The following is a 26,378-nucleotide window of genomic DNA, read 5'->3' as shown; positions in this document are numbered from 1 at the left end:
ATTATTTTGTGACTGTGAGACCTATAGCAGCTCATTTGTTGAGTCATTCAGGATTCTGTTTCCATTGCCCCCCTTAGGCTGAATCTACACCACGGATCACCACGAGGCCTGCTTCACCCCCTCCTGAAGGACACTGTTGACTGTAAGGATCTGTTTTTATACACTGTGTTAGACAGTATTTATCAAGTCTTTTATCAAGCCTGTAAGACTACCTGTGCTTTCTGAGGTGGAAACATCAACACGCACATCATCCTCCTCTTATGCATAATGACTCAGACGTCAAACGAAGCCGCCGTTCTCACCTTTGTGCCGTTCCAAACTGCAATATATTAACAATTCATTTACACCTCATGATGTTTGAAAGGGATTATGTCATCAGATGAAACCTTCTGAGAACGTAGCAGTGGTGTTTTGAGCTCTTATTTTAGCTTTGCAGGGACAATCTACATAAATCCAATAGTTACTCATAAAACTAAATGTACCATATTATGAAGCACCATATACACAATGTACAGATCAGCAAAAATGGGATCACATCGTAAAAATACCCAAGGACACAAAAAAAGGTAATAAATCATATCCCTCATGTATACCCTCTTGTGTGTGAGAGGTGCAGGAATCAATGAATTTCAGTGGGGACCCTGTATCAGGTCAACATCACGGGATAGGTGGATTTCCTGTGATGATTGCAAATTTGGGCTTAGTGATATGAAGGTCAACAGAGGGCACAAAGGTTGGTTTAGACGTAGTGCGGCAGTATTAAAGGTGCAAGTTTCTCTAGTTTTTAATCAAATAGCTAGAGATACTGAAGCTAATTTTGTTGCACATATTGGTGTTTACTGACTCCTATGGTCATTAGATACAAAGATAAGATAAGAATAATATTGTTATCGCACTGTGCCTTCTCTGCTCTCGTTGTGTATGTGCAGACAAAATGCATTCCGTCAGCATCTTCCCTCATATTAACTCATCCGTACATGCATGCTCGGCCTCACTCCCCGGACCTCCCAAAATTAGGCATCATTCAATTATAAAACTTTATCTAAACTGATTTATTACAGATTGTCCCTTTAACCCAACTACTCCCACGAAAGTATTTTCGTCCACAGATATATGAGATCAGTGCTAAAAGAAGGAAGTCAGCCACACAGCTTGCTGTGGAATGAAGATCGATTCACGGTGCACACAACAGACAGTCTTTAGACATGCGTATGATTGCATTAAATTAATCTTTGAAACAAATGAAAAAATGCACAGCTCCTCTCTCAAGTCATCACAGACTTATACAATGTCAGAATGGTGTGGTGTTTCTGACAGTTTTCTTTACCCTTTTTCTTTAAGAGGCTGTGTGAAAATTTTTGTTCTTTTCTGTAGGATGTTGACAGTAAGATGAGTTTTTTTTTCAAATTCTACCATTTACTTTGGAATCTTTTGAATATTAGACCAACTAGACGTTGAGAACAAATCTTGATGAATTATTGATTTTTCTACTGAAGCTCTATGTTAGTCTTTTCTTGGCTTAAAACCAAGGCTATGAATTACAAAACACAGTAGTGCCTCACAGTATGAATAACACTGTGCCTGGTGAGAGCCCACAGTTCCTGTCTTGGCTATCATGTCACATAAATATTAGAAAACTTTCTCTCAAACGGACTCTTATGCTCGCTGAATTAATAACCATATGCCTGTTGTTTAGTGGAATGTTGCTTCTCTGGTTTAGGAGCCATGTCACTGACACTCCTTTTTGTTTTGTGTGTGTGTGTGTTTTTTTTTTTGGCCAAAAGCCCTTTTTCATGTCTTTTAGTCACTTTCAGTCTCATCCACTGCGACAGGGACACACATTCCCTGAGCCCTACTGGCTGATGGGAAGAAAACGATATCTAAAAACTGTTTAGTGCCGAAGAGAAATAAGTACATTTCTCATAACGGTCATTCATATCTGATTACTGTGAGAGAGTTATAATGAGGAAACATGCCCTAGAGGCTTTCATTCATTACTACTTCCACAGTATAGCATTTTCTTTGACTTTGTTTTTTAAAATGCTTCGGCTCCAGATAAGAACATCTTCATTACGTCTTGATGTGTTGCAAATGAAGTTGAGGTTTCAAGTTGAATAGAATTAGTGAATAAATTCACACTGTAAACAAATGTATTACCAGAAGTGATCCAAGTGTTACAAACTATCATCAGCAACATGACGTTAGGACAGGCTTTTCTGTCTTCGCCAGTTTGTCTCATATACACTATGCTGGACAAACGTATGCCATGTTGAAACAAGACCATGGCTGGTTTGTCCTGGTTTGTGTAAATGGACAATCAATTTTCAGCTTTTACAAATAAAAACCACACAAGAAGTACACTAAAAGTGGACATGGTATTTTTTTACTTGTGGTCACAAAACGTATCATCGCCTACAGCTCAAGATAGACAGGCAAAGCCTCAAGAAACTTCTCCATCTTCTTGTAGGTTTGTAGGTTGTAGGTTTTAATATGCTAAATTTGTTGTCTCCTTCTAAAGTCTATTGCCACCGTGTCTGTAACTGTGCAGTGCATTATGGGTCAACAGGAGGTTAGCTGAGCTATCTATCATCACGTTGCTGGTCCAGATTGTTGAGGCAGCACTCTTGGTAATAGAGGCCAGTGAGGGCAGCTCATAAAATATCTCCAACTTAATTTGAAGTTTTATAATTTATGGTATTAACATACAGGACATCAAGCAGCACTTAGCCCAACATGTCTGTACTGTGCTGGTGGATTTAGCAGGCTCTTATGACTAAGGTAAAGTAAAATAATTTGTTGTTAGGTTCTGGGGATTTAATTATTAAAGAGCCTTCCAGCTGTACCAGCCACTAACAGGCTGCAATACCTTTGGTTGCTAATCAACAAGGAAAATGAAACTGGCCTCACCTGAACCTGACTTCAGTTTGCATTCCATTTCATCTCAATAAATTTACAATTTATACAAAAAAAAAAGTCTATATATGGCTATATTTTATAAGCTGATATTTTTATCAGATATTTAGTTTAGAATACTCTCCTGGTCAGGCAAACCTGACTGTGTATCATTCACACAGTGGAGCTGATTGTCTATTCAACAGTAGTTGTACTCTGTCCTCAGGAGAGCTGAGGCAGGACAGTGATCCGTCCACTGTTTGCAGTGTAAAATGTGGTCACATTCCACTGAGAACTGTTCACAACAGGCAGCTTAGAAAGAAAAGATGTACGATTTCATCTTGCCCTAAAATAATATTAATGTAATGAGGGAAGGTGCCTTGTGTTATTAAATAGTATCAGATCATTCCCCAGTGTGATTGAGTGTGATGGGAAATAATGGACGTAATATGAGATGTGATGTTGACAGTCAGGATTGTGTGGTTATGTGTTGTGCAGCAGCTTGGGTTAATATAGTTTATTGAAATTTTTGAGTTTTGGATTGAAGGATTTGTCTTCTAGTGTTCCGATACTACAACCTTTTGGGATGTGTAGCTCACAAATGATCAAAATAATAACTATCACACACACAAATTAATCATTTATTGAGCTCTATATGAGGATCAGTGTTAGGAAGGATCCTTTTTAGGCCACATTTCAGGGATGTGATGTCACCCTGTGTTGCTAAAGGACTCTTTTAACATCGTCTTGCTAAAAGACGCAGTATTTGTATACAAGCAGTATTTGACTGTCAGAGCACTGCATACATGAGCATAGGAGGGCTCATGTACATTTATTCATTCTTACTGGTCCCATAGAAAATGTTAGACTGACTTCATAAAGTCATCAAGTGGCAGCTCATTTACAAAATTCATTATTCACAGCGTGTGAGACATGTGTACATTTACACACGGCAGCACTAACTTCATTAATTATCCCAATGTGGTTCCATCTTTCAGTTTGTGTAGCATGTCTGTGTAAATCTGATGGAGATGTAGTCATCTGAAATCATGATCAGGTTTAAATGATAATTAGACAGCTAGACACAGGCAATTTTCACAGATTGCAGTGATTTAATTTCTCATGTGAAATTTTACGGGAAAATTCAAACCAAAATAAAAACAAACAACATATTTTGCCTTGTAATCAGTTAAACTCAACTCTCTTACACCAGGCGGATTTGTTGGCACAATTTTGATTTTTTTTTACTTTATAAGTGCAGTTTTTACAACAGACAAAAAAATACAACTTTCTTGTTGAGTAAATAACTGAAATATATAAAATAAGTATTTCCACAATTCATTTACGACAATTTACAATATCAACAGTTGACAGGACTTTTTATGTATAATACTGAAGTGCTACTGATAGGGATATGCTGGTGTATGATGTATAGGTTGTATAGAATATGTGTCCGGGTGCCACACGCTCTGTGTTTGTATGCACACACACACACACACTGAAATTAGGGTAATTATTGCATACATAAAGGAGCAGAAAATAGAAAAGGTTTGTCTAGTCGAAGAAATAAAAGAAAGCATTTTCACAGTTCTAATTACTGCTTGTTTTAAATAACGTCACCATATTAAATAATAGGCTGAATACATTATATTAGAGACAAATCACAATGACTGGCATGATGAAAAAGTAGAGGGGTCTGGCTAAATAGCAGAAGGGCACCCTGGGAAAAAAAATCATGTTCTGTATTTTCTGTCCAAGAGAAAAAATATGCATTTGCTCTGTTTTAATGTGGTTTAAACATAGTAAATTGTATGAAGAAGCAAACGATTTGTGTTGTGAATGTGTGTGAATGTAGGAAGATGAATAGACAGGGGAAAAAGGGAGTGTGAAACTACCCAAGAAGGAATAGAGTGATGGTGCCAGTGAAGTCAAATCCCCTCTATTTTCCACAACTGGAGTCAGGGTCAAGAGGCAGGAAATAGGAACTATGGGGAAAGGGGGGGCAGGGGGAAGATAGAGAAAAGGAAGTTGCCTTGGGGCTTTTGGAAGTCCTGAAGGATGGGAGGTAAAAATATGAAGAGGAAACATGCACGAAGAGAGGCAGTAAGCTCATTGGCTTCAGCTAAGCGTCTCCTCTCAGAGCAGGAGCAGGAGCAGAGAGGCGAGCGAGGAGTATGGAGTTGGGGTGGGGGGTGGGGGGGTGGTGTTGCACCGGGTACCTCTTAATGTGATGAGAGGACAAACAGATGGTACATTGTGTTCCCATTAGCATATCTTAATTTGAATGCAATGCATTCACTTACTGTGTATGTCTACGTGTAGGAGGCAGGAAGGCACTGCCGTGACAAATTTCGCCGTACTGACGTACCAGAAAGCCTCTCCGCGGTCAGCAGGGTTTTCTCAAACTCTTCCAACATCCAGCATCCATTTGTTTTCATCTCCTACACACAGAATGTTTGGGTGAACTTCAAACAAACATACTGAAGTTAAACTGCTTTTCTGCTCCAGGGTGCACTTACGCTCAGATTGAGTTCAGGTAAACACTAACTGATTAGGCTCAGATTAAGTGGTTTACATGTTCTGTTCTCATTTTACTATGTGGTGTTCTAGTTTAAAGTGTGGTATCCGAGAGAGCTTAAGTAATGTCCTCGATATATGCCCCAACACAGTTTACCATAACAACCATTGTATCTGGCAGAAAACACTGTTTTGTTGCACTTTGCAGCAAAATGTCTGTGTTTTTAGCATTTTATCGTTATTTGCTTAGAATTTTTATCACTGAAATTCTTCTTTGTGGCGAAATATATAGATATCTGTACCATATATTATCAATCTGTCGTCTTTTGACATGTCCAATGTAAGAATTTCCTTACTTGACTTGACTTGATTGCCTGGAGACTCGACTTGAGTTAAATACTGAAGGAGATTCCGCCAAACTGTCATGAATAATTAATAACATCAACAGGATGCACACAAGGTCTCTGTAACCTAATGTACACTTTCAGTTGCAGCTGCTGGCAACAGATTACTGCTGAATCTAGATTTAAATTATTAAGTAAATCAGTCTTGACACACCAGATGAGTAGCACAATAAATTAGTGGACATTTGAGGAGGCAACACACATATTTTGTTCTTGTTGTGATATGAATAATAATTAATATAGTAGATATTTTGCATAAACAATCTATGGTTTTGTGATAAAAGTATGCATCTGGCAATTTGGAGCTAATAGTTGCATTTGTTTATTAAAAGTGAAAAATACAACAATACAGAACAATGAACTTAAAATCTGCTCGGTAAATGTTGTTACCTCTGCATAGTTCTCATGCTCTCATCTTTATTACTGGCTTCTTTTCCACACAACCTCCCAGAACCACAGCCTGTGTCTGTCTGATGTTGAGCCATTTTTGTTTTTTTGTGTGTGTTTTTGTTTTTTTCTCTATTCCTCCTCTTCCCTGGTTTCACATCTCTTGCCAAGCTCCCGCTCAGCTGACTCTGAGGTAGCACACACCACTGCTGTAAGGACTTTTTGGGGGTAGTTTTCTAATCTATGCACAGCATCTGACTGGAACTCGAGCTTGATGCATAATGAATAACAAGAAATAAGTGATGAAAAAAAAAATGCCGACACCTGGGCACCATCTGTGTCAGGAAAGTTGTTTGATATATTTTTTTGTTGTTGTTTTTTTCTTCTTCTGCGTTTCAAGGTGAGAAACACGTTTTTGCTGAAAATGTTTGTAGAACAGAGTCGGAGCTGTGCTGCAACCTCAGAGATTTCTTCAAACCTTTTTCTCTCTTTTTTTTGAGGCTTTAGATGTAAGCACTTTTTTGTAGTAAGCGAACTGATAGAGTAAAGGAGTGTTGACTGGGATGAGTCAAGACAGGGAGAGGAGGAGAACACATTGATATACTTCATCTTCTTTCCTTCTCAGTCCCCTTTTTTCAGTGACTTAAAAGATAAAGCTGTCTACAGCCCAAAATGGACACCACCCCGACCCTCAGCAACCCGCCCCCACCCTGCACACACGCACACCACCCCTATCCTTCCTGTGAAGTCATTAGCTTTCCATATATTTAGAGGAAAGAGTAAAAAAGGGTTAGGCAGTAAGTGAACATTTTACACTTAGATTGTATGTAGAGATGGATGCAGATGGAGGCAGCTCTGCCTCCACCCATTGTATAAAAGTGAGGCCAAAATATCTAGCTTACAGGTGCTGCCATGTTGGAAAAAGATGCTATCTTGGAGGCAGCATCCTCCCAGAAAATGTCATGAGGTGAAGCATACCATTGGGTAGCTTGGGTAGCTAATTAAAAGTGAATGTACTGGAAAAAAATAGGAATCTTCTACAATACAAACTACAACAGAGTAATGAAAAAAGATGGCCTGGTCTAATTAGTGTGTTGTTTATCTGGGAACCCATTGCACCAGTATACACTCTATGTGAAGAGGGCAGTGTGATGCAGTCTTCTAAAAAAAACTTTGGATCTTGGAACTTTGGAACTTTTGGATCTTAATCATGTATATTACTTTTATACCTACATGAGGGATGGGTTGGACAAACAAGTCACATATACAGAAGCTCCTTAACTTCATGGATTACAGGATCTGCTGTCTTGTTGGCAGATACCTGTGGTCTGTGGAAGCCAGGCCTACAAAATATTAGGTGGTTATAATGTTGACATCTCTCTCAAACATCTCTTTAAGCTGGATCCATACTCCACGAGAACAGAGATCTCGCTCCCTGGGTGGTAAGAGTAAAAAAAAAAGTTTGTTTCGGCATGGAGGAACCATACTCCGCGAGAAGCGTGTGTGCATACGGCCCGCCCACTGCAGCGCACGTCACACACAAAAGTCGAGCCGCTGTAACGTCGTGATCAATACTGGGATTAATTTTTATTGCCACCATTTGGACAGACACTCTCCTCTGTGCGCCATATCTCTCCTTCCAGCAGCCAGCTGGATTGTCGTTGTACTTCCTCCTTCTGTCTGTGTGTTCTTCATCTGAAGAAGCTCTTGCGCTTCTCCACATTCATCACCCCCCACTAAATTCCGACCAATCACAGAATTGTTCTCGCACCCCACTGAGAGAAAAAGTTCTGCCCGGACCTTGTGTCCGCGAGAGCTGCAGAACACCGGCAGCGATGAGCATCTTCCCTGTTCTCGTGGAGTATGGATCCAGCTTTAGTCTGAAGTTGTTGTGCCTCTCTGAATACAATATTTTATTTCATAAACGTTTTTTTTTACACCCCAGATATTTATGGTAGATAGTTGGATACGTTTTAAAAAAAGCCTTGATGTTATATCCCTATACACACTTCTCAAATGCACAACCCCTTTATTAGAGAGAGAAAACTTTTCTTTTTTTTTTTACTTAATACTCAGCATTTTTGCAGTCTGTTTTTTTTGTAGAACTGAATTGTTGTATCAACATATTTCAAAGCCTGGTTGGGGGAGGGCTTCGGTATTCTGCTGTACAAAAGTACAAGGACTTGTGTTTTGGAAGTTATTGAATTTTCAGCATACCTTTTTAAAATGTTTGTACTTTAAGATTGCGCTACTTGGTTGTACTTACAGGAACTATTCAGACTGGGAAAACAGACAGAGCAGGAGTGAGAGGAGGACTGCGAATGGGAAAGAGAAATATGTCTGATAATAGATGCAATACATAATATTCAAGCTGTAGTTTGTACCATTGACAGGGCTCATAGGATAAGAAGTGACTCCTACAAAACCCTGCCTGAAGTGTAGTTACTCACCTTCCAAACAGCAGCCTTACGGGTGTGTAATAATGACCTGTTTTGTTTTTCAGTGGCAGTGTTTATAGTAATGTTTGTAGTAATTAACTTGATGATGAAAATAGAGCTGCTCCTAAAACAAGATAGTATAATTTGGCACTAGTAGTAAAACAAAGTTAAAGAGGTATATTTATTAGCTTATTGAGGCATAATGTCTTTAGTTTGCTCTGCCCATCTGATGCCCATTATGATGTTGTGCTGTTTCTCATCTTTCTTCTTTTATATTTTCCATAAAATGCTTTAAAAGTTTAGAAGAAAGACCTTGTTTGAACTGTGAAGGCATAAGGTAAAAGAGACAAGGCTATAATTATCATCCGTGTCAAAGGAAACAAAAGAGAGAGAAAGATTTCCTGCATTGTGTAGGTGCAGTGTACTGTTAACAATGGACCAAGGACAGACTCCTGTGGCATCCCGATTTTGAAGGCTTGACTGAATAGGGAGCTTATGCATCACTGCAGTGCCTGCGACAAACATAGTCAAAGTGTTACTGTTCAGATAGCAGCTGTTTGGTACACATAGTGGTCTGTCCTTTTAAAAATGTATAATGCTGCAATCATATTATAAACATCACACAAACAAATATCAATAACATTCTTGAAGCTATTAAATTTAGGAATGCAAGTTTCACTGGGGATGTAATCCACTGCATTGTGGGTTAAAGTCTGTTATAGCCGCCCTTCCACCCCCTCTTATACAGGTGTATGTCTGTGCCATGGTCAAATTGTGTCTGCCACATTTGGCAAAACCACGACCATCTGTTGTTTTTGGAGTAGGACAAAATTGACCCATTATGCTGATCATGCACAAGGATGTGTTGGCCTTTTTATGCTGAAAACAATGACGTGTATCTGTTCTGCTTAGGTGATATAACACAAACATGTTGTACACAGGTAGTAATTAGTGCAGCGTTGTTAATGAGGCAGTAAACCTATACGTCCATCCTGAACACCCCACTGTGTGTATTCAGAACTGTTGTTACTGTTCTACTGTACATACCGCAGTGATCTCACATTTTTGTTTACCTTGATAATTACAAACCACATTTTCCCTCATTGCTTCAATGCCTTACCTTACCCAAAAAATCATCCTTTGCAACAGCCTATGGGAGTGGTCTTGTATTGATTGTCACTGATGTTATTGAAAGTGCAATCATTAACCCTGTCAGAGTGAACGATTGTTCAGGCTTGAAGGAAGCCAACATACGCAGCGCATCAAACACCACTTTACTCACCTCCCAAATAATCTGTGCTTTGTCTTGATGGCAGGAGTTGCGGGTCGTCACTTGTCATTAGATGACCTGCTTGAAAGATGACAATGTCTACCTCGTTGCTCATACCTCGCACCTCATCTACGCTGCAGTGCTCTTGAGGACGAGCGTGTTTTCCAAGTTGAATGGTTGTCATTTCAGTTTCGGCCCTGGAAAATGATGCTTGCAGTGTAATGGAACATTGCACCTAGGTCACCAACAGCTAGATGGAATATTGAAAAATGGAGGTGTCTGCGTGTTGGCTGTCATGCTGGCAGTTGACTCCATGTGTCTGAGGAAATATTGGACTCTGACACACCAGGGAGATATATAACGTTTCTTTGGGTGTGTTAGAGATAAATATCATGTGTAACTCATTTGTATTCAGATGCACACTATTCCTGTTTGTCATGGAATGCACGTGAAATGTTCTATATCAATTTGTTTTGTCTCTTTTTTTGCAGACAGCAGTGTCCTGAAGATTATTGATGGAGCACAGTTGGACTGTGTGGTAAAAAACCATCCTGCGTTGCTGTCTGTCTTGCACGTCCTTCCAGAAAATGTCCTTGTGTCTGGAGATGAGAACATTCCCGGACTTGAGGCCTCACCAACAGGTAAACCTTAAGTGTAGGGTCAAGAACAGAATCTGTAAAAACATGAAGCAGTAAGTGGTTAAAAAGAGCAAGCATATACTTTATATACCTTTAGTCACTATAACAATACCAATACCTGGACTTTGCGTATCCATCCATCCATCTTCAAGCCACTTATCTGGGGCAGGGTTGCTGGGGAAGCAGTCTAAGCATAGATACCTAGACTTCCCTCTCACTAGACACTTCTTCCAGTTTTTTCAGGGGAATCCCAAGGTGTTCCTAGGCCAGCCGAGACACATAGTTTCTCCACCAGGGAGGTGTTCCTCTCAATGTGGAGGAGCAGCGGGTGACCAAGCTCCTCACCCTATAATTAAGGGAGCGCCCAGCCACCCTTTGAAGGAAACCCATTTTGGCCCCTTGTATTCATGATCTCATTCTTTCAGTCACTACCAAAGCTCATGACCATAGGTCAGAGTAGGAATGTAGATTGACCGATAAATTGAGAGCTTTGCCTTTCAGCTCAGCTCCTTCTTCACCACGATAGACAGTTACATCGACCACATTACTGCAGAAGCTCCACCAATCCGCCTATCAATCTCCCATTCCATCCTCCCCTCACTCATGAATAAGACCCAGAGATACACAAACTCTTCCACTTGGTGTAGGAGCTCTCCTCCAATCTGCAGAAAATCTTTTTCTGGTCGAGAACCATGGACTTGGAGGTTCTTACACCAGCCGCTTCACACTCGGCTGCAAACAATCCCATTGCACACTGGAGGCCCTGGTTCGATGAAGCCAACAGGACGACATCATCTGCAAAAAGCAGAGACGAAATCCTGTGGTTCCTAAACCAGATCTTCTCCAGCCCCTTTGCCCCTAGAAATTCTGTCCATAAATGTTATGAACAAGACCGGTGACAAAGTGCAGCCCTGCCGCAGTGCACCGGGGAAACGTCTGACTTACTGCCAACAATGCGAACCAAAGTCCATGATACACTTTGTTATATATAAGCATTAATGGCTTGTCTTGAAAAATTATGCAGTGTTGGAAAAATTAAAATTGATTCATTCATTCCTGTTTTACCAGACAAAATTGTGTACTCCTGTGATATTTTTTGTCTGTATTCAGCTGTCATGGCTGAAAATATTCAGCACATCAGTTGCAATCTTGCATTACATACATCACTTGTCTTCCTCCAGCTGTCATAGTAACATACAGGGCATTCATCATACTTCCTAGTAATGGCCTTTTTTGGAAACTTTGTTCCATCAGAAGTTAAACTGTCTGCAGTACTTAGGGAGTAAGTTTGTAAGGGGGAATGTAATGAAGTCTGACAGTGCAGAGCTATAATCATGGGGAGTCAGTGGGAGGTATGGTAGCAGGCTAATCCTCTTCATGTTCTGGGGCTGTGAGCAGCAGAGACCTAAGCTGCCTTTTAAGACTACAGCCACCAGCTTGATATTCATGCCGCATTCAGAACAGTTCAACTCTGCGCTCCAGAGACAAGGGCTGCAATGAAACACTTGATAGCTGCATTGCTTTCGAAGAGATTAAATCACATTGGCTATTTTCTTTTTGTTGTGTCTGATTGGGGAATTCACAGTCTTCATCCAATGCTTCTTCTGTCGATTCAATTAAGGGTTTAAATGGCAGTTTTTGTTTGACGATTTGACATAAGTGCTGCTGTTTTTCTGTGGCGTAAATATACCAGTGATTGACATTGGGCAGCTCACCAAAAACACATGGAGTATATACATATAATCCTGATGTATATGGAATTTTTTGAGGGATTAAGAGGTAGTTTTGAAGTGTTATTTAGAAGATTTTAAAGGCAAATGATAAATAAGAGAAGAAAAATATAGTTTTCAATGTATCTTTTGTTAGATGGCTTAAGATGTTAACTAGTCCTAATGCTTACTTTCACTTTCAGAAAAGATCTTGAAATATAAATATTACTTATAAACACTATGAATAGATATGAACAACCAGTCAGTCATGTTGACAGGCAGTCGAAGCTCTTGGTAAGCGACCACTGGAGAGCAGGATTAACAGCAGAGCCAAGTGGCTATAGGGTATGTTTTTAGCTTATAGTGCAGACCTCTGACCCTCTTTCTTCTGCTTCATACACACCGTTTATGACCTTCCCTCCCCCGACTCCTGACATTAGCCATCAGCCATGTCAACGTCAAAGTCCTAATGTCATGCTGATGTTTTCTACATTGTGCAGTGCAATATAGAATTGGATCACTAATCTGTAATTGTTTAAGGCTTAGAGAGCAGTGTCTCAAATATACATTTCTGCTTGACCTTTTTCTGGGACGACAGGGGTAAATATTTTGGGGTCGATGACAATCTAACCTGATTACAAATGTTCAAGATTTATCACAAATACTCTGAATATCAGGGAATGTGTACATGTTGTTGCTATTTTCTCTCTGCTATCAGGGGGTACTCTGCTGAGGCCTCAGCTGTTCAAGATGCTGCCCTTCACCCTGAACAGACTGACCATCTCCCTCCAGCCGTCCCTGGAGAAGTTCGAGAGCCAGCTGCTGCAGCTGATCAATGCTGATTGCCATAACACAGTAAGGCCAAACTTCCATAACACACACAGCCTCTGATGTCACAGCAGACAGAAACATCACAGTTTGTCATGACCATGTCCATTCAACTTTTGCTCTGTATTCTCATTTTCTATTGAGAAAAATGAATGCCAGATATGTTCAGAAAGGCAATATTTATGCACATACAGAAATACATATTTTCCTTCTTTACCAGCCATGTCTTTTAAATGCATTGGTGCGCTTACAGGGGGAAAAAAAAAACAAATCACCTTCTGGTTCGCTCCTGTAAATTTACACATATATACAATCCTGATAACATTTCATCCTTCTAGGTAACCGTTCGCTACACTCCTCAAATTAAAGATGGCCGCGATGGCCTTGACACACCTTTTGCCAAGATTATTTTCTCCGTCCCGATGCTTTCCTTTATCTCACTTTCTATTTCTTTAGTGTGAAGGCACAAGCCCCTTTACAGCTGCCACTGCAATTTAAGGCACATCGCCTCCCAAGCTAAATGGAGCTTATCTATTCTCTTCCCCTTTTTTACTCGTCTATGGAAACCCAGATGGTTAACCGCATTTGACAGGTGCAACTTTGGACTAGCAATTATATGTACAATGGCTTTTGCACAGGGCCCCTATCTGTTCACTTCAGACTAAGTGAGATGTGTCTTTAGTACGGATGAGAATTTATATGACAACACTGTCACTCCATATCTCTTTCCAGCTGCTCTTTGATACTGCTGGGCTGAATCTTCAAACTCAAACACGGGGGACCGAGGGAGTGTTTAGAGTTGATTAAGTTTATTATAGTCGGCACAGCTCCCTCCAGCTTGTACGTTTATGATAAGTTGGGCTGCGATAGAATAACAGTACCATTTATGTTATGACTTAAGTTCCTTTCACCCTTAACTATCATTTTAGACACTAATAGCACAGTGAAAGGTGTATTTTTTGACAAATGAGGGATAAATATGCATGTCAAAGCAGATTTGTCCCTCATCTCTAATTTGCAACATAGACAGAGAAGATAGACATCTTATGCGATCATTTGATGGGCTTGCTATAATTTACTGTGGTTTATATCACCACATGTACCTCATTTAAAATACACCCGATTGTGCTATCTTCAGTGATGAACCTGGGGGTCTTTGGGTGTTTCGGGTCTTTAATTTTCAGGGAGATCTAGTTGAGGGCGATCAAGCCACTAAACAATAAATCCCCTCTTCTGATCCACAATCACCTCGAGGCTTTCTCAGCTACTTCTAGGATGTTCTTGGTGGCACTTTAAAGCTGCTGTCCTTTGATTCCAAGGAGGTTCAGAGCTCACAGCATTCCAGCCATTGCTCTGGCATTCAACAATCAGCTCCTCAGACTTTTTAGGGTTTCTGGTTCTTGCTGCCCTGGATTGCTGTGCAGATTGTGTCTGCTAATGCGCTCAAGAGCTGGTCATGACACCAGCATTACCTACCTTCCCACAGTGCCTTTGGCAGTGAGGATGTGCTCAAGATACCCCTCCTGGGGTATCTTGACATGCTGGGGTCTCAACTGAGCCCCAGTACTCCAGACTGGCGTCAGTAGAGATTTTTTTGGTTTAAATTTTAGTCAACATTATTCTAATAACTGCAACTCCAGCAATGCAATGTATTTAATACCCCCCCCCCCCCCCTTTTTGGGTTACTCTCAGATCCTTATAGGAAGGTCCTGTCCTTTACTCCCGACCCACTGAAGGGATCAGTTCAGTTATATTTAAAGGGAGGCTGTGTAGAGAATCAGCCCCCTCTTGGCACATGGAGGCATGTTTCCATGCTTTCCTGTGCCAATGCAGTGAGTCCCAGATTGAAACCATGGCAGCAAAAGAGCAGCAAAAAGAGCTTTTTATACGACCAAAAAAAAAGAAGAAAAAAAAGGCAGGGACACAGTTAATGGATTAATTAATAAATGGACACACACGTAACATCATAATTTAATAGGCAAAATTTCCATTAAATTTTCAGAGGTACATTTTGTACTCCCAAAGCAACTTTACCACCCTCAGGACAATGGCCATTAAAGCCTCAGCAGGCTGGGAGTGGGATGAAGGACTTTTATCATGTTTGTGCATTACTAATCAGAGAATATTATATTATATCTCTGGCCTTGTGTGTGCGCATGTATACTATATATATATATACCTCCTCATTCTTCACTCGTTTTCACCTCTCATATGAACAATCAAATCTTTCTGCACTGACGTATGCTCTGTGATGCATCCTCCACTGTTTAAATGCAAACAATGCAAAGCAGACAACTTCCTTTCCCTCTGTGACATGTAGCATGAATCATCTCCTCCTTTTGGCATTCACAGTTTTTTTTTTTCTTTTCAATTGAGCGTTCTTTGCAGGTCCTTTCAACCAACCCAAAGTTGCACAGATTAGTTAAATATTCCATCCAGACTTTTCTAACTTAGACGAAATGACGACATTCTCACGTCTGTGAGAGGTGCTAATGTATGCAGAAGTCAGCTTGATTGCAGCTTTTAATTAAAGTGTGTGTGTGTGTATGTGTGTGAGTGAGACAGGAGTAAGAAGAAAAAAAAAAAAACGTGTGTGTGTGATCTGTGTGTGACCTTTAAAAGTGTGACTCCAGCGGGATTGTCGTCAAGCTGTCTCTGACAGTGATGCTGACACCTCACCCGCCAACTCAGTTTGACTGTTGTGTGTGTGTGCGCTGTAAAAAAAAAAAGTGTGTCTGTGCCCAGATTGGTTTTGAGGGAGAAGTAGAGGAGTGATGAAAATGAAGAGGAATGGGAGGCAGATGAATGTAGAGGGCAGCACGAGACAAATCCTGCTGCTAGTCTGACATACAGTCCTCACATAATCTCCCTATTTTTAGCTCCACAAACTATCCCAGAGTGGCTTCTTCTTACAGTCCACTCTCTCTAATATTATACAGCCTGTGCCCTAGTTGATGTGCTTTTCATGTGAATCACTGTAGCTACTTTCCATCGCTTTGCACTGCACTTTAATGAGCACTAGACTAATTTATAGCGTGGTCTTGAACCTCTCCAAACACACTCTGACCTCCGGTTAAAAAACCTCACTCTCTTCATCTTCGGGGTTGCATGAACATGTCTGCTTTCCACAAGTTTGAGTGAAGCCCGAGGCTATATCACCTCAAATAACCTGTAGCAGCCGCTCACCTACATCTTCAATAAAATCTATTACTCCTGATGAAAGGGGCCCTGAGATCTTGTCAAAAATTATGCAACATCTCGGCCGGTGATCAAACGACCGGAGAGAACAGAAGATGATGAAGAGGAGGAGAGGAGCAGGCCAGGACCAATGCCGCCCCGCAGGCAGAACAAAACGCCGTAGGCTGATTTAATGAATGGAGAAAGACTCTGGCAACAAAGCTCAGGAAGTTTTCATTTGTCCTAAAAGAAGAAAACTCACTCAAAGTAGGACTCCCCCTGTGGACGCACTACTATAAAAAAAAAAGACAAAGGAGGCCGAACGGTTCTTAAATAGGAGGCGCCTGCGTGTTTTTCTCTAAGGACATTCAGTTTGGCTGCAGGCCGGTTACCACTGTAGCTGAAGCTGTGCAGATGAATGGAGTTTAATGCACTTGGCTCACATCAAATATTCATGAAATGCAGGTCTTGGTAATGATTGACGATCCAATCATTAGATGAAGTAGACTGCGACTGATTATAGACCCTATAAGTCAGAAAATGCACAGCGTTTGAATGAGGACAGGCAGATTCATAAACTTAAGAGTCACGGTTCCTGATGCAGTGATGTGTAATGTTATAGAAGTCACTGAATCTTTTTTCTTTTAGAGTACATGCAATGAAGTCCTTTTTTTTCATTATTTTAAGGGGATTCCAATGTTTGTGTGGGTGTCCAGTTTGTGTTGATGGTAGCTGTTGCCAGTTGAGGCGACACATTTCTCTGTGCTGCTTTATTGACATAGGAAGATGAGTTGTTGGTTAACTGCAATCACAAGTGCACAGAAAAAAAATACACAAAATGAATGAGGCTAGCTGTTTTAGAATCTGGAGGCCAACCGACAAAAAAGGCTGAAAAACAGTTGAAACTCTGACGCTGAAAGTTTTATGGAGCATAAACTTGTAAATTGTTTAAGGCTGAATTGGTGTCCAAAGGTGAAAAGAGGTTAAATGTTTTTCACATAAAAAAAAAAAAATAAGAAAAATAAATCACGGAACAGCATGAAGAGGGAGTTGAGTCATTTTCATGTTGAAAAGTTTTATTTATTGAAAGATTTGAATGACACATTTTCACCTTGTAAACTGTGCACACATGGCCAGGTCATTTGCTTGTATGTATTTATTTATTTATTTTTAACATTGGAATTTAAAAGGAAGACAGAATACATACTGTCTTAAAGGTAGGGTGGGAGATTTTGAAAACTCAATGAGAGTCAGCCAGATTTCAAAAGTAAACACACGCCCCTTTCTCTCGGAGCTCACCCCGAAGCCACACCTCCCAATCACATGGACGCGCATTACCTGAAGACAAGCTGCGGTCTGTGACTTAATAAACATGCAACTATGGGCAACTAGGGGTGCACAGATCCCACAGTAATATCAGTGGATTAGCCATAATGTTTACTTAATAGCTATGGTATGGGATAATGGGGCTGATTCATCTATTCACTGTAATTCTATACATGCAGTGTGTGTTACGTCATGCATAAGCAGGCAGCACTCACAGCATGGCTGTACACTTAAGCAACGACATGAAGCGAGTCAAAGAGTCAGCTATATGGAGATATATCACGCTTGCTATGCCAATAAAAATGGTATCAGATCAGTATCTGGTAGAGGCAAATATGTAAAGCTAAGATATTGCTATTATTAGTGGGACTGAAAAAGTCAGATTGGTGTATTGCTATTAATATATGGACACCAACGTGTACATTTTGTCCACTACAAAGCCTTACATGTTATATTTCCCAAACAAGGAAAACATCATTTGCCAGGACTGTAAGCTGTGTATTTAAAATTCTCATAAAGAAAGTACCATTACTGTGCTATTGTAAAACAGTGTTTAATTACATGAGGAGCAAGTGTATTCATACTCATCATGAAAATACATTTCATCATCACTCCTCTGTTTTAATAATGCCAGATGGATTAGAAATAAAAATACAGATCACATTTAAATATATAATTTAAATATTCTTATGTGTTCTTATAATCTTGTATCTTGTTGATATTCTGAGTTGGACTGAACGTTAGTGGTTTCTGTACTGTACCAAAACATAATGCGCTCATGTGGTGTAGTAGTGCTGGATGAAGAGTGTTATGTTTTGCTCAGGGACAAACCGTATGAAATGGGAAAGAAAGTACCAGAGAGGCAATAGTGTGTGTGTGTGTGTGTGTGTTTGACTTAATATTTTTGGTTGTGAATCATGGGAGTGTTTCAGCAGTAGGGCAACAGTGATTTATCGGTGGAAGCTCTCTGCCAGTTAAAATTTGTTAAGGAGTAGAGGAGTGGGAGGATGAGAGCAGCATGCTAATGATGCTGCCACTGTTTCTTGCCATGCATGACTCACCCTCAATATGGGGGAGCTAACATCCACTGCGTGGGTGGCGACACTACACTCACTCACTCACTCACTCACTCACTCACTCACTCACTCACTCACTCACTGGAAATATAGTTTCCACACATTTCACATATGCTGTTGATTACTGTGTTACTAACCTGTTTAAAAAGGAGAGAAAAACCACACATGTTCCTTTTATTCCTCAACCAGTTTGCTGGTTGTCAACAATAAGAGTTGTTGAAGTTGTGTAACTCACTCTGTAATTGGCTTATACAAAACTCACATAGGACATAATATCACCTGCCTCTCTCTCTCTCTCACTCCCTTGCTCTTTCTCCCTCACACACTCCCCTTGAGATGACAGTTACCATCTGTAGAGTTATTATTACCTTTTACAACAGCCTACACACTGATTTCACAAAGTACTGACACAAACAAAAAAAAACTTCTTGATGAATTTCTGACAGCTTTTAATGATGCCTTTCTGAAATAAAAGCAACCTTGCAAAAAAGCTAAACGTAACCCAGGTGTTTGTAAGTCTTCTATGGTTAGTATAGACACATAAGCATGTATATAAAAAAATACATTTGATGATGAAAATCTCTTTGACCTCTGTCTCACAGCACATGTTTGTGTTTTTTCAGTAGCTGTGTTTGTTTGGTAGTGTTCTGGGCCTCCATAAACATGCAGCTTTGTGGAATTTGCATCACACACGCACACTCACTGAAACACCGAAAGTGTACCTTGGTGCTTTTTTTTCTGAAAAAAAGATTGATTTGATTTAGCTGAAAACATCCTGAGTTCACTCCCGCTGACTGAGGCTTGCTTGTGTGTCTGTATCTGTGTGCAGCCTCTACATGACAACAGATGACATAGCACAGCCGAGGAGGTGTGTCATTAAATATGTGATGAAGATAGGTTAGAATTATGTACTTCTGCAATGCAATTGTTGATTAGAAAGTTCTCCTCTGGCACATCGGACGTTCAAATATTTTCCTCACAGTGAGAGGAGCATTTTGTTTTTTCAGTGCAGCCCAGACGGTGAAAGTGGGTTTGCTTGGCTTTCTTCAGCAGAGCTGCTGAAGCATCTGTTAGAAATGAAGACGGTCTGGAACTTCTGTTTTGTTCATCCATATTACACACAAACCATGAAAACCTGCGTTGGTAAATTCATCCAACAGCCACTATTTGTTGTATCCTTTGAAACGGTCTTAACACTGCAAAGGGGAAAAAAAGTGGGTTTTCGCCATCTGTAGCTTATGTATGACTACCGATCATTATTGAGTGGACTGCAAGGCATTGATTGATAGGTTATATCAACCAATAGCATGCTTTGCTTCTTTTCCTACTTGTACTTTACTCACCAGCCATATTGGATTGCTAAAGCTAAACCTTGCCGTTGACGTTTTTAGCTTGTCTTCCCATATCAGTGTGATGCTAACATGCTGCTTTGACAATAGTCACACTTATTTTTACTTATGGCAACATTAGGTAGGTGCTTGTGCACGTCTGTGTAGGGGGGAGTGACTTTAGAAGTTTCCCTGAGAGTGAAGCTGCAGGAAACTCATGCTGTGGGTTGCCACACACCTGTCACTCAAAGTAGCATAATTATTCAAAATTCCAAAAATAATAAATATTTAAAATTAGTTATAAATACCCCTATTTAATGTATGTATGTAAGTTCAAACATTCAAATGGAATCACAATATTTTATTATTAGTAGTAAGACCACAGGGCGCAATACAGCCTTTAAAGTTACCATCCATTCATTACTGACTCGAGACTTCTACGCTGTCGGGAGCCTCACGTGTGTTTCCAGTTTGTAGCCACTAAAGAGAGCTTCATCTCCTGTCTTTTGAGCACAAAGAAATAACCTTCAAAAAGTCATTTATGCTTCTCTGACAATCTGCACTCATTTTCCTCAAAGTCACACAATAAGGCAGCTGCTGCCTGCTTTCCGTTTCTCTGCTATTATTTCTAAATTCGCTGTAAATGACTTTCTTTTTCAGCAATTTTATTTTATTCCAATGACAGCATCCACCCCATCCAAATCAATTTAGCTTACTAATATTTCATCCTCACTCCCCCAACGTCTCCCGCTTCCTCACCCAGCAGTTGGACCGCTAAATTGAATGTACGAAAGTCTTCATTGTTTAACAGTTGACAATGGTAATGCCATTTTCAGGTGTAAGTACTCGGGCAAGAAAATTACCTTCTGCTTCTCTACTTCAAAGGTGTTTGTCATTTTATTTCTGATTGAAATGCAGATGAGGGACAAAAACAGTCCAAATGTCCAAAAACAGAAAAAAATTACAAATTCATAAGGAAGCACATACAAACCACTGTCTGTGCTCAACAGTGGTGGAAAGTAACTAAGTATTTGTACTTTGTTACTGTACTTAAATAATTTTTTATGTTTTTATACTTTACTTAAGTAAAAATAATAGTGCATTCTTCATACTTTTACTCCATTACATTTTACAGATATTATCTGTACTGTCTACAGTGTTTGTAGTTACTTGTTATTTGATGAACACAGTGTTGGACTGATGTGAGGTCAGACTCTGCATGGAGGTGGTGTCACGCTGCCAGCTGTGTTTCTATAATGAGCCTCAGTCATCATGCCGGTGCTCTGGCTCAGTTAGCTAACTAGTTAGCTACTGTCTGCTAACATAGGTCCATCCATTAATGTCTGGTAAACATGAATCATAACATGAATCTACAGCAGGAATACTGACACAGTAAACATGCTGAATGCCTGTTTTTTATTAGCAGCCACTCTGTTCACTTGATGCCCACAGCCTGCCTCATGACACACAGACCTGTCCATAGCTGCTTCTGGACTGAAAATGGAAATGAACTACACATTGTCCTTTTTAATTTTAAGATGATTTCTTTGATTATTTTAACCTGTTCAGATCCTTTGCAATGGAAATCAATAATATATATTCTGTGTGTGAGTACTTTTATTTTTAATACTTTAAGTACATTTAAAAGTAAGTACTTAAGACTTTTACTTAAGTAGGATTGTTGATGTAGCACTTGTACTTTTACTTAAGTACCAAGCTTCAGTACTTCCTCCACCACTGGCGCTCAATGGGCACTGCACGTTATAGAAGTGTGTTTCTCTAGATATTTTATTTCTTTCTAAGATAAGAAACTCTATGTTTCCACCAGCTTTATCGTTGTCTTTGTGCTGAGCACTTTATCCCCAACACAGATTTCAAAGGACTAAGGCCATTTTTTTCTATGAGACTGCAGACACATTAGAAAAGTGAGTTATGCAATTGAAGAATAGTGCCCATGTTGGTATAAAGTCAGTTTTGCAGCATCACAGATAGTTGGGCTTCTATTTTCTGTTTCTTTTTTCTTTAAGCAGAAAATGGATGGTTAAGCAGAATGTTTAGTTTCCCTTTTAAAACACCCACGCTATGGTGACTCGTCTAATTAGAAGACAAAAAAGGCCTACACCACAAACTCCTCTCTTACAACACTCTGCTTTTGTTTACTCTGTTAACAAAGCTCTAAAACAAACTGCCTCCAAATGCAAATTAGTCCAGCTCTGCCTTCCCCTTTCTTTTTCCTTTAATGGTGGGAAAAAAAACAAAAACACATAAACCTCCCTTTTTTCCATGGATGTCAAGTGGGCCTTATGATAGCTGCAGGGACCCTGTTGATTGCTTACAAGGCACCATGTGAAGCACACTCCAGGGGTGAATATCACAAATATGCCACGAAAGGTAGAGAGAGAGAGAGAGAGAGACCCATGTAGTTTCTCATCACTCAAAAAAAAAGCCGTCCCTCTTCTGTGACTCTGGAAATGGAGTATAATTTAACTTGAGGGCCATTTCATTGTTCCCTTTAAGCTCCTTAGCTCTAAAATATTCATATTTCAGGCGAGGGAGGAAGAAATCTGTGACGGCAGCAGACAGAGGCAAGAGGGAGAAGAAAGAGTATAGAGAGCAAGATAGGTAGAGAGAGAGGGAAACTGACGAGTGAGAAAAAAATAGCAATGAAATAAATGAAAGAGCAACTCGGAGGAGGAGGAGGAGGAGGAGGAGGAGGAGGAGGAGGAGGGGTTAGGAGACGAATGAAGAGAACAGAAAGCAGCGTTTTAACTGATGTTCTCTTATAAACAACTTTCTCTCTGTCTATCTTTGATTTTCCTTTTTGAGATGCTTCATGGCAGACCTGTCCAACCAAAGACAAAGGCATTTTCCACCCTGCTGTGCTGGAAAGATCAGACACACTGTGTAGAGAAATACACAATGATCATTATAATCTGGATGTCACTGAAAACAATGCATTACAGATATCACCTGATAGCTGCCACTCACACAGGCCAAGATGTTTTTTTTGGGTTTGTTGATGGAAAAAATACAGCATAGTGACAACATTAAATCTATTGTTACTATATAAGATGTAAGAAACAACACTGCATGTGTACCTTTAGACCTATTAAACCTATTAAACCTTTAAACCTATTACAATGTAAAAAGGTAAAACTTCTTCATGTCAAAAAATAAAATAAAATAAATAAATATGAGGAATGGAAGTAATAACACAGAGAGTTTAATTTCAGTTTGTAATAATTATAATGGAACGTATTATTATCACTTGTTGCTATGTCACCTGGTTTAGATGTACATATCAGCTATCACACTTATTTCAAGCTCAAATTAGTGCGGCGCTGATTTGATCTTATCTGAAATCATCTTTTTTGTGATACTAAAATCATAACTGTGTCCATGATGTGTGATTGTAGGCTAGTTGCCATTTATTTCTTAGCTGCTTATACAGAGCAGTTCATGTAGCATATGGAGCAGGGAGGCTGGAAGTTAGTCAGAGGTGGGGGTGCTGAAATTAGTACATATTAAATGCTACTCATTCATGATTTTTGTATTCATTTTAATGGCTAAAATTTAACAAATTTGAACAATGTTAGCAGTGAGTGAGAGGCACTGTGAGAGGCTTCGACCGTCGCCATATTGCCAGCACATGACTCTGCCTTAACTCCTGGTTTGTCTAAATACAGGCAAAGCAGTGGAGCATGAGTGAAGCTGAAGTGGATGGGCAGAAACAGAAAGCTTGGGATGTGAGTGGGCACCAGACTTTTACAGCAAGTGGGCTAACCCATAATCGCACACACACAAAATGTTGTATTTCAACCAATTTACAAACAATGTTCTTAATATGCTGTCAAATGTGCACTAAATAAAAACATACATAGAATCGTTGCATTTACATCACTTTGCCAGTAGGGGCTGCTGCAGCCTCTCCTGCATCTGAGACCTCTAGAAAGTGGTCCACAGGAGTGATGATGACATAGTTATCAAACAAAATGGCAGTGACTGAGCTCCTTTATCATTGTGGATGGGAGAAACAATCACATGGTTCTTGGATGAGTTCAAATCCACATTCCTAACCGCCAACTCGTAGCTGTGACCATCTTTCTGTCTCAGCGTGAAACATCACTTTGCCTTTTAGGTCCTGCAGAGATGGCCCCTTTTTGGGAGCTCAGGTCATGTCTGCTGCTTCTTCACCACTACTAGTATTACCAAGTCCTTGTGAACCGTGCTGGCTGACATGGATTTTAAATAGTTGTTGACTCCCAACTTTATGCATAAGCGCCAAAAGAGCTGGACTGCAAATTCACATCATGCGAGCTCATCTCCTTCTACTTTTGGTCAAAAAGCTATCAATCACTCATCACACCTTTCTCTCTGTTATTTTCACTTGGAACACCTCGCATACTGGGACTTAGTGTCTGTTTGTTTTTCATCATTTTGTCTGTTAATTATTTAGCTTGCACATGCTGTTGAGTCCTGTATGAAGTACACTCCGCCGTGCAGGAACATCCTGAGTCTTGGCTTGCAGACGGCAAACGTTAATTGATTGGAGCCTTAGTCTGTGTGATCCAGCTGGAAGACAGTTATGTAACACTGTGAAAGCCAAATGAGCACTGACACGATTCAAAACACACTATACATAGAGTTTAGCATTAGTGAGTCACAATATCTGGAAATATAAGTAAAGTACATTTTTTTCTCACAAAGCCTGCTATTTATGATTTATTAAACCCAAGCACATTCTCTCTGATTTTCTTTCCATATGGCTTTTGTTTTTTAGCTGTCAGTATGTGTTACCAATGTGGATCTTTCTACCACAAAAATAGAGCAATTGAGATGAGATGATAGCTTTCCATGAGCAAAGGAAGGAATTGCGTAGGGTTAGGACAAGAACCCTAATCTTCCATCGCTACATCGTGAGCACATACAGCTTGTAAGTGAGAGAACGATAACAAGGGGAGGTAGTAAACTGACAGACAGAGGAAGGGACAGACACAGCCGATGCAGGGATGTAACACGAGGACAACAGCAACGATATATGTAGGCTGTACAGTATCCGTGCAGGCTGGGCTGCTGCTCCTGCTTTAAAACGGAAAAAAAAACTCTGAATTGATATGCTAATTTGATTGAGGAGGTGTGGGTGGATATGGAGAAGGTTTTAAGCAGTGAGGGGAACAGAAAGAGAGAGTGACAACGGAAAGAGAAAGAAAGGGAGAGTGGGAGGAGGAGAAAGAAAGAAAGAAAGAAAGAAAGAAAGAAAGAAGGCTGAAACGAAATGAGTGGGAATGAGTGGGATGCAGCTTTGCGTTCTTGGGGGGGTTAGAGAGTTTACAGGCACTCACTGAACAGTTGTCAGTCAGCTGTGCATTAGCAGCAGCAGCAGCAGGTATGAGGTGGCTGTAAAGATCACCATCAGACTGTGGATGTATTTTATAACATTTGCTAACTGGATGTATTCAGAAGAAATAATTCAGCATATCATTTTTTTACCATCTTGGAAGAGCTATAGTATACATATTGATAGTGCTCCAGCAACAACATACTGTATACAATGTTCATTTGCAGCTCTACATTACCTGGGAATTTATTTACAAGCTGTCTCAATGTCTGTTCCTTCCCCTGTTAAACATCAACAGATGTCAGCATGAGTTACTATATACAGTGTATCACGGCTGAGATGTCAAAATCCACCAAATATATTTCTATATATTTATTTTATTTACCCACGTCACCCTGTACACAAAGGCAAACAAGAATTTATACTCCCCTATTCACACCTGCGGCCTAATTACACTCTCCAATTAACCCTAACATGCACGTCACTGGAATGTGGGAGGAAGCAGGAGCACCCAGAGAAAACCCACGCAAGCATGGTGAAACATGCAAACCCCACACAGAGAGGCCCAGCTGACCGGCTGTGTTTTTCTTTCTCAATACATGGCAATAGTGCTCTAACTACTGCAGTATCCTGCATCTGTGGTGCAAGGATTTGCCGTTTGCTACCTGGCTTACATGCAGTTACATGCTTCCTGTCAGATGGTGAATGTTACTCATTGTCAGCACTGTTTGAGAGTGTGAAGCCAACATGATTTAAAATGTAGAAACGTTATGATAATTCTGAAATAAAAATGCATCTTCCAAAAAAAAAAAAAAAAAACACACTAACATCTGGCATCTCAGGCACTAATACCACCCCTCTGTTCAAACAGAACTGCCATTGTTCATGCATAGATGAGTTTGTAGAGGCTGAATTAATCCACATAATGATTGTTCCTATTAAAGCACAACAGTCACTATGTTAGATCCTAGCATAGCTAAAACAGCTGTAGCCCAAGCTGCCATTCACTTTGATTATGCTTTTATTCTGGCGATTGAGTGCTCTGTGATT

The 26,378-nt window shown here is 40.0% G+C and overlaps 1 protein-coding gene across 1 annotated transcript in view; it reads left to right on the top strand.

Annotated features, from left to right (window-relative positions):
- nphp4 (nephronophthisis 4) overlaps positions 1-26,378 on the top strand; it is a 141,348-nt gene that overhangs the window by 22,157 nt on the left and 92,813 nt on the right. The window contains exons 4-6 of the mRNA XM_028409859.1: positions 78-142; positions 10,400-10,549; positions 12,974-13,110. Of these exons, the coding sequence (XP_028265660.1) occupies positions 78-142; positions 10,400-10,549; positions 12,974-13,110 (352 nt within the window). The remainder of the gene's footprint in view (positions 1-77; positions 143-10,399; positions 10,550-12,973; positions 13,111-26,378) is intronic.

Source organism: Parambassis ranga, chromosome 7 (genome assembly GCF_900634625.1).
Source record: "Parambassis ranga chromosome 7, fParRan2.1, whole genome shotgun sequence".
NCBI lineage: Eukaryota > Metazoa > Chordata > Actinopteri > Ambassidae > Parambassis > Parambassis ranga.
The sequence above is the reverse complement of the archived record's forward strand: the minus strand, read 5'-3'. Positions and strand labels throughout refer to the sequence as shown.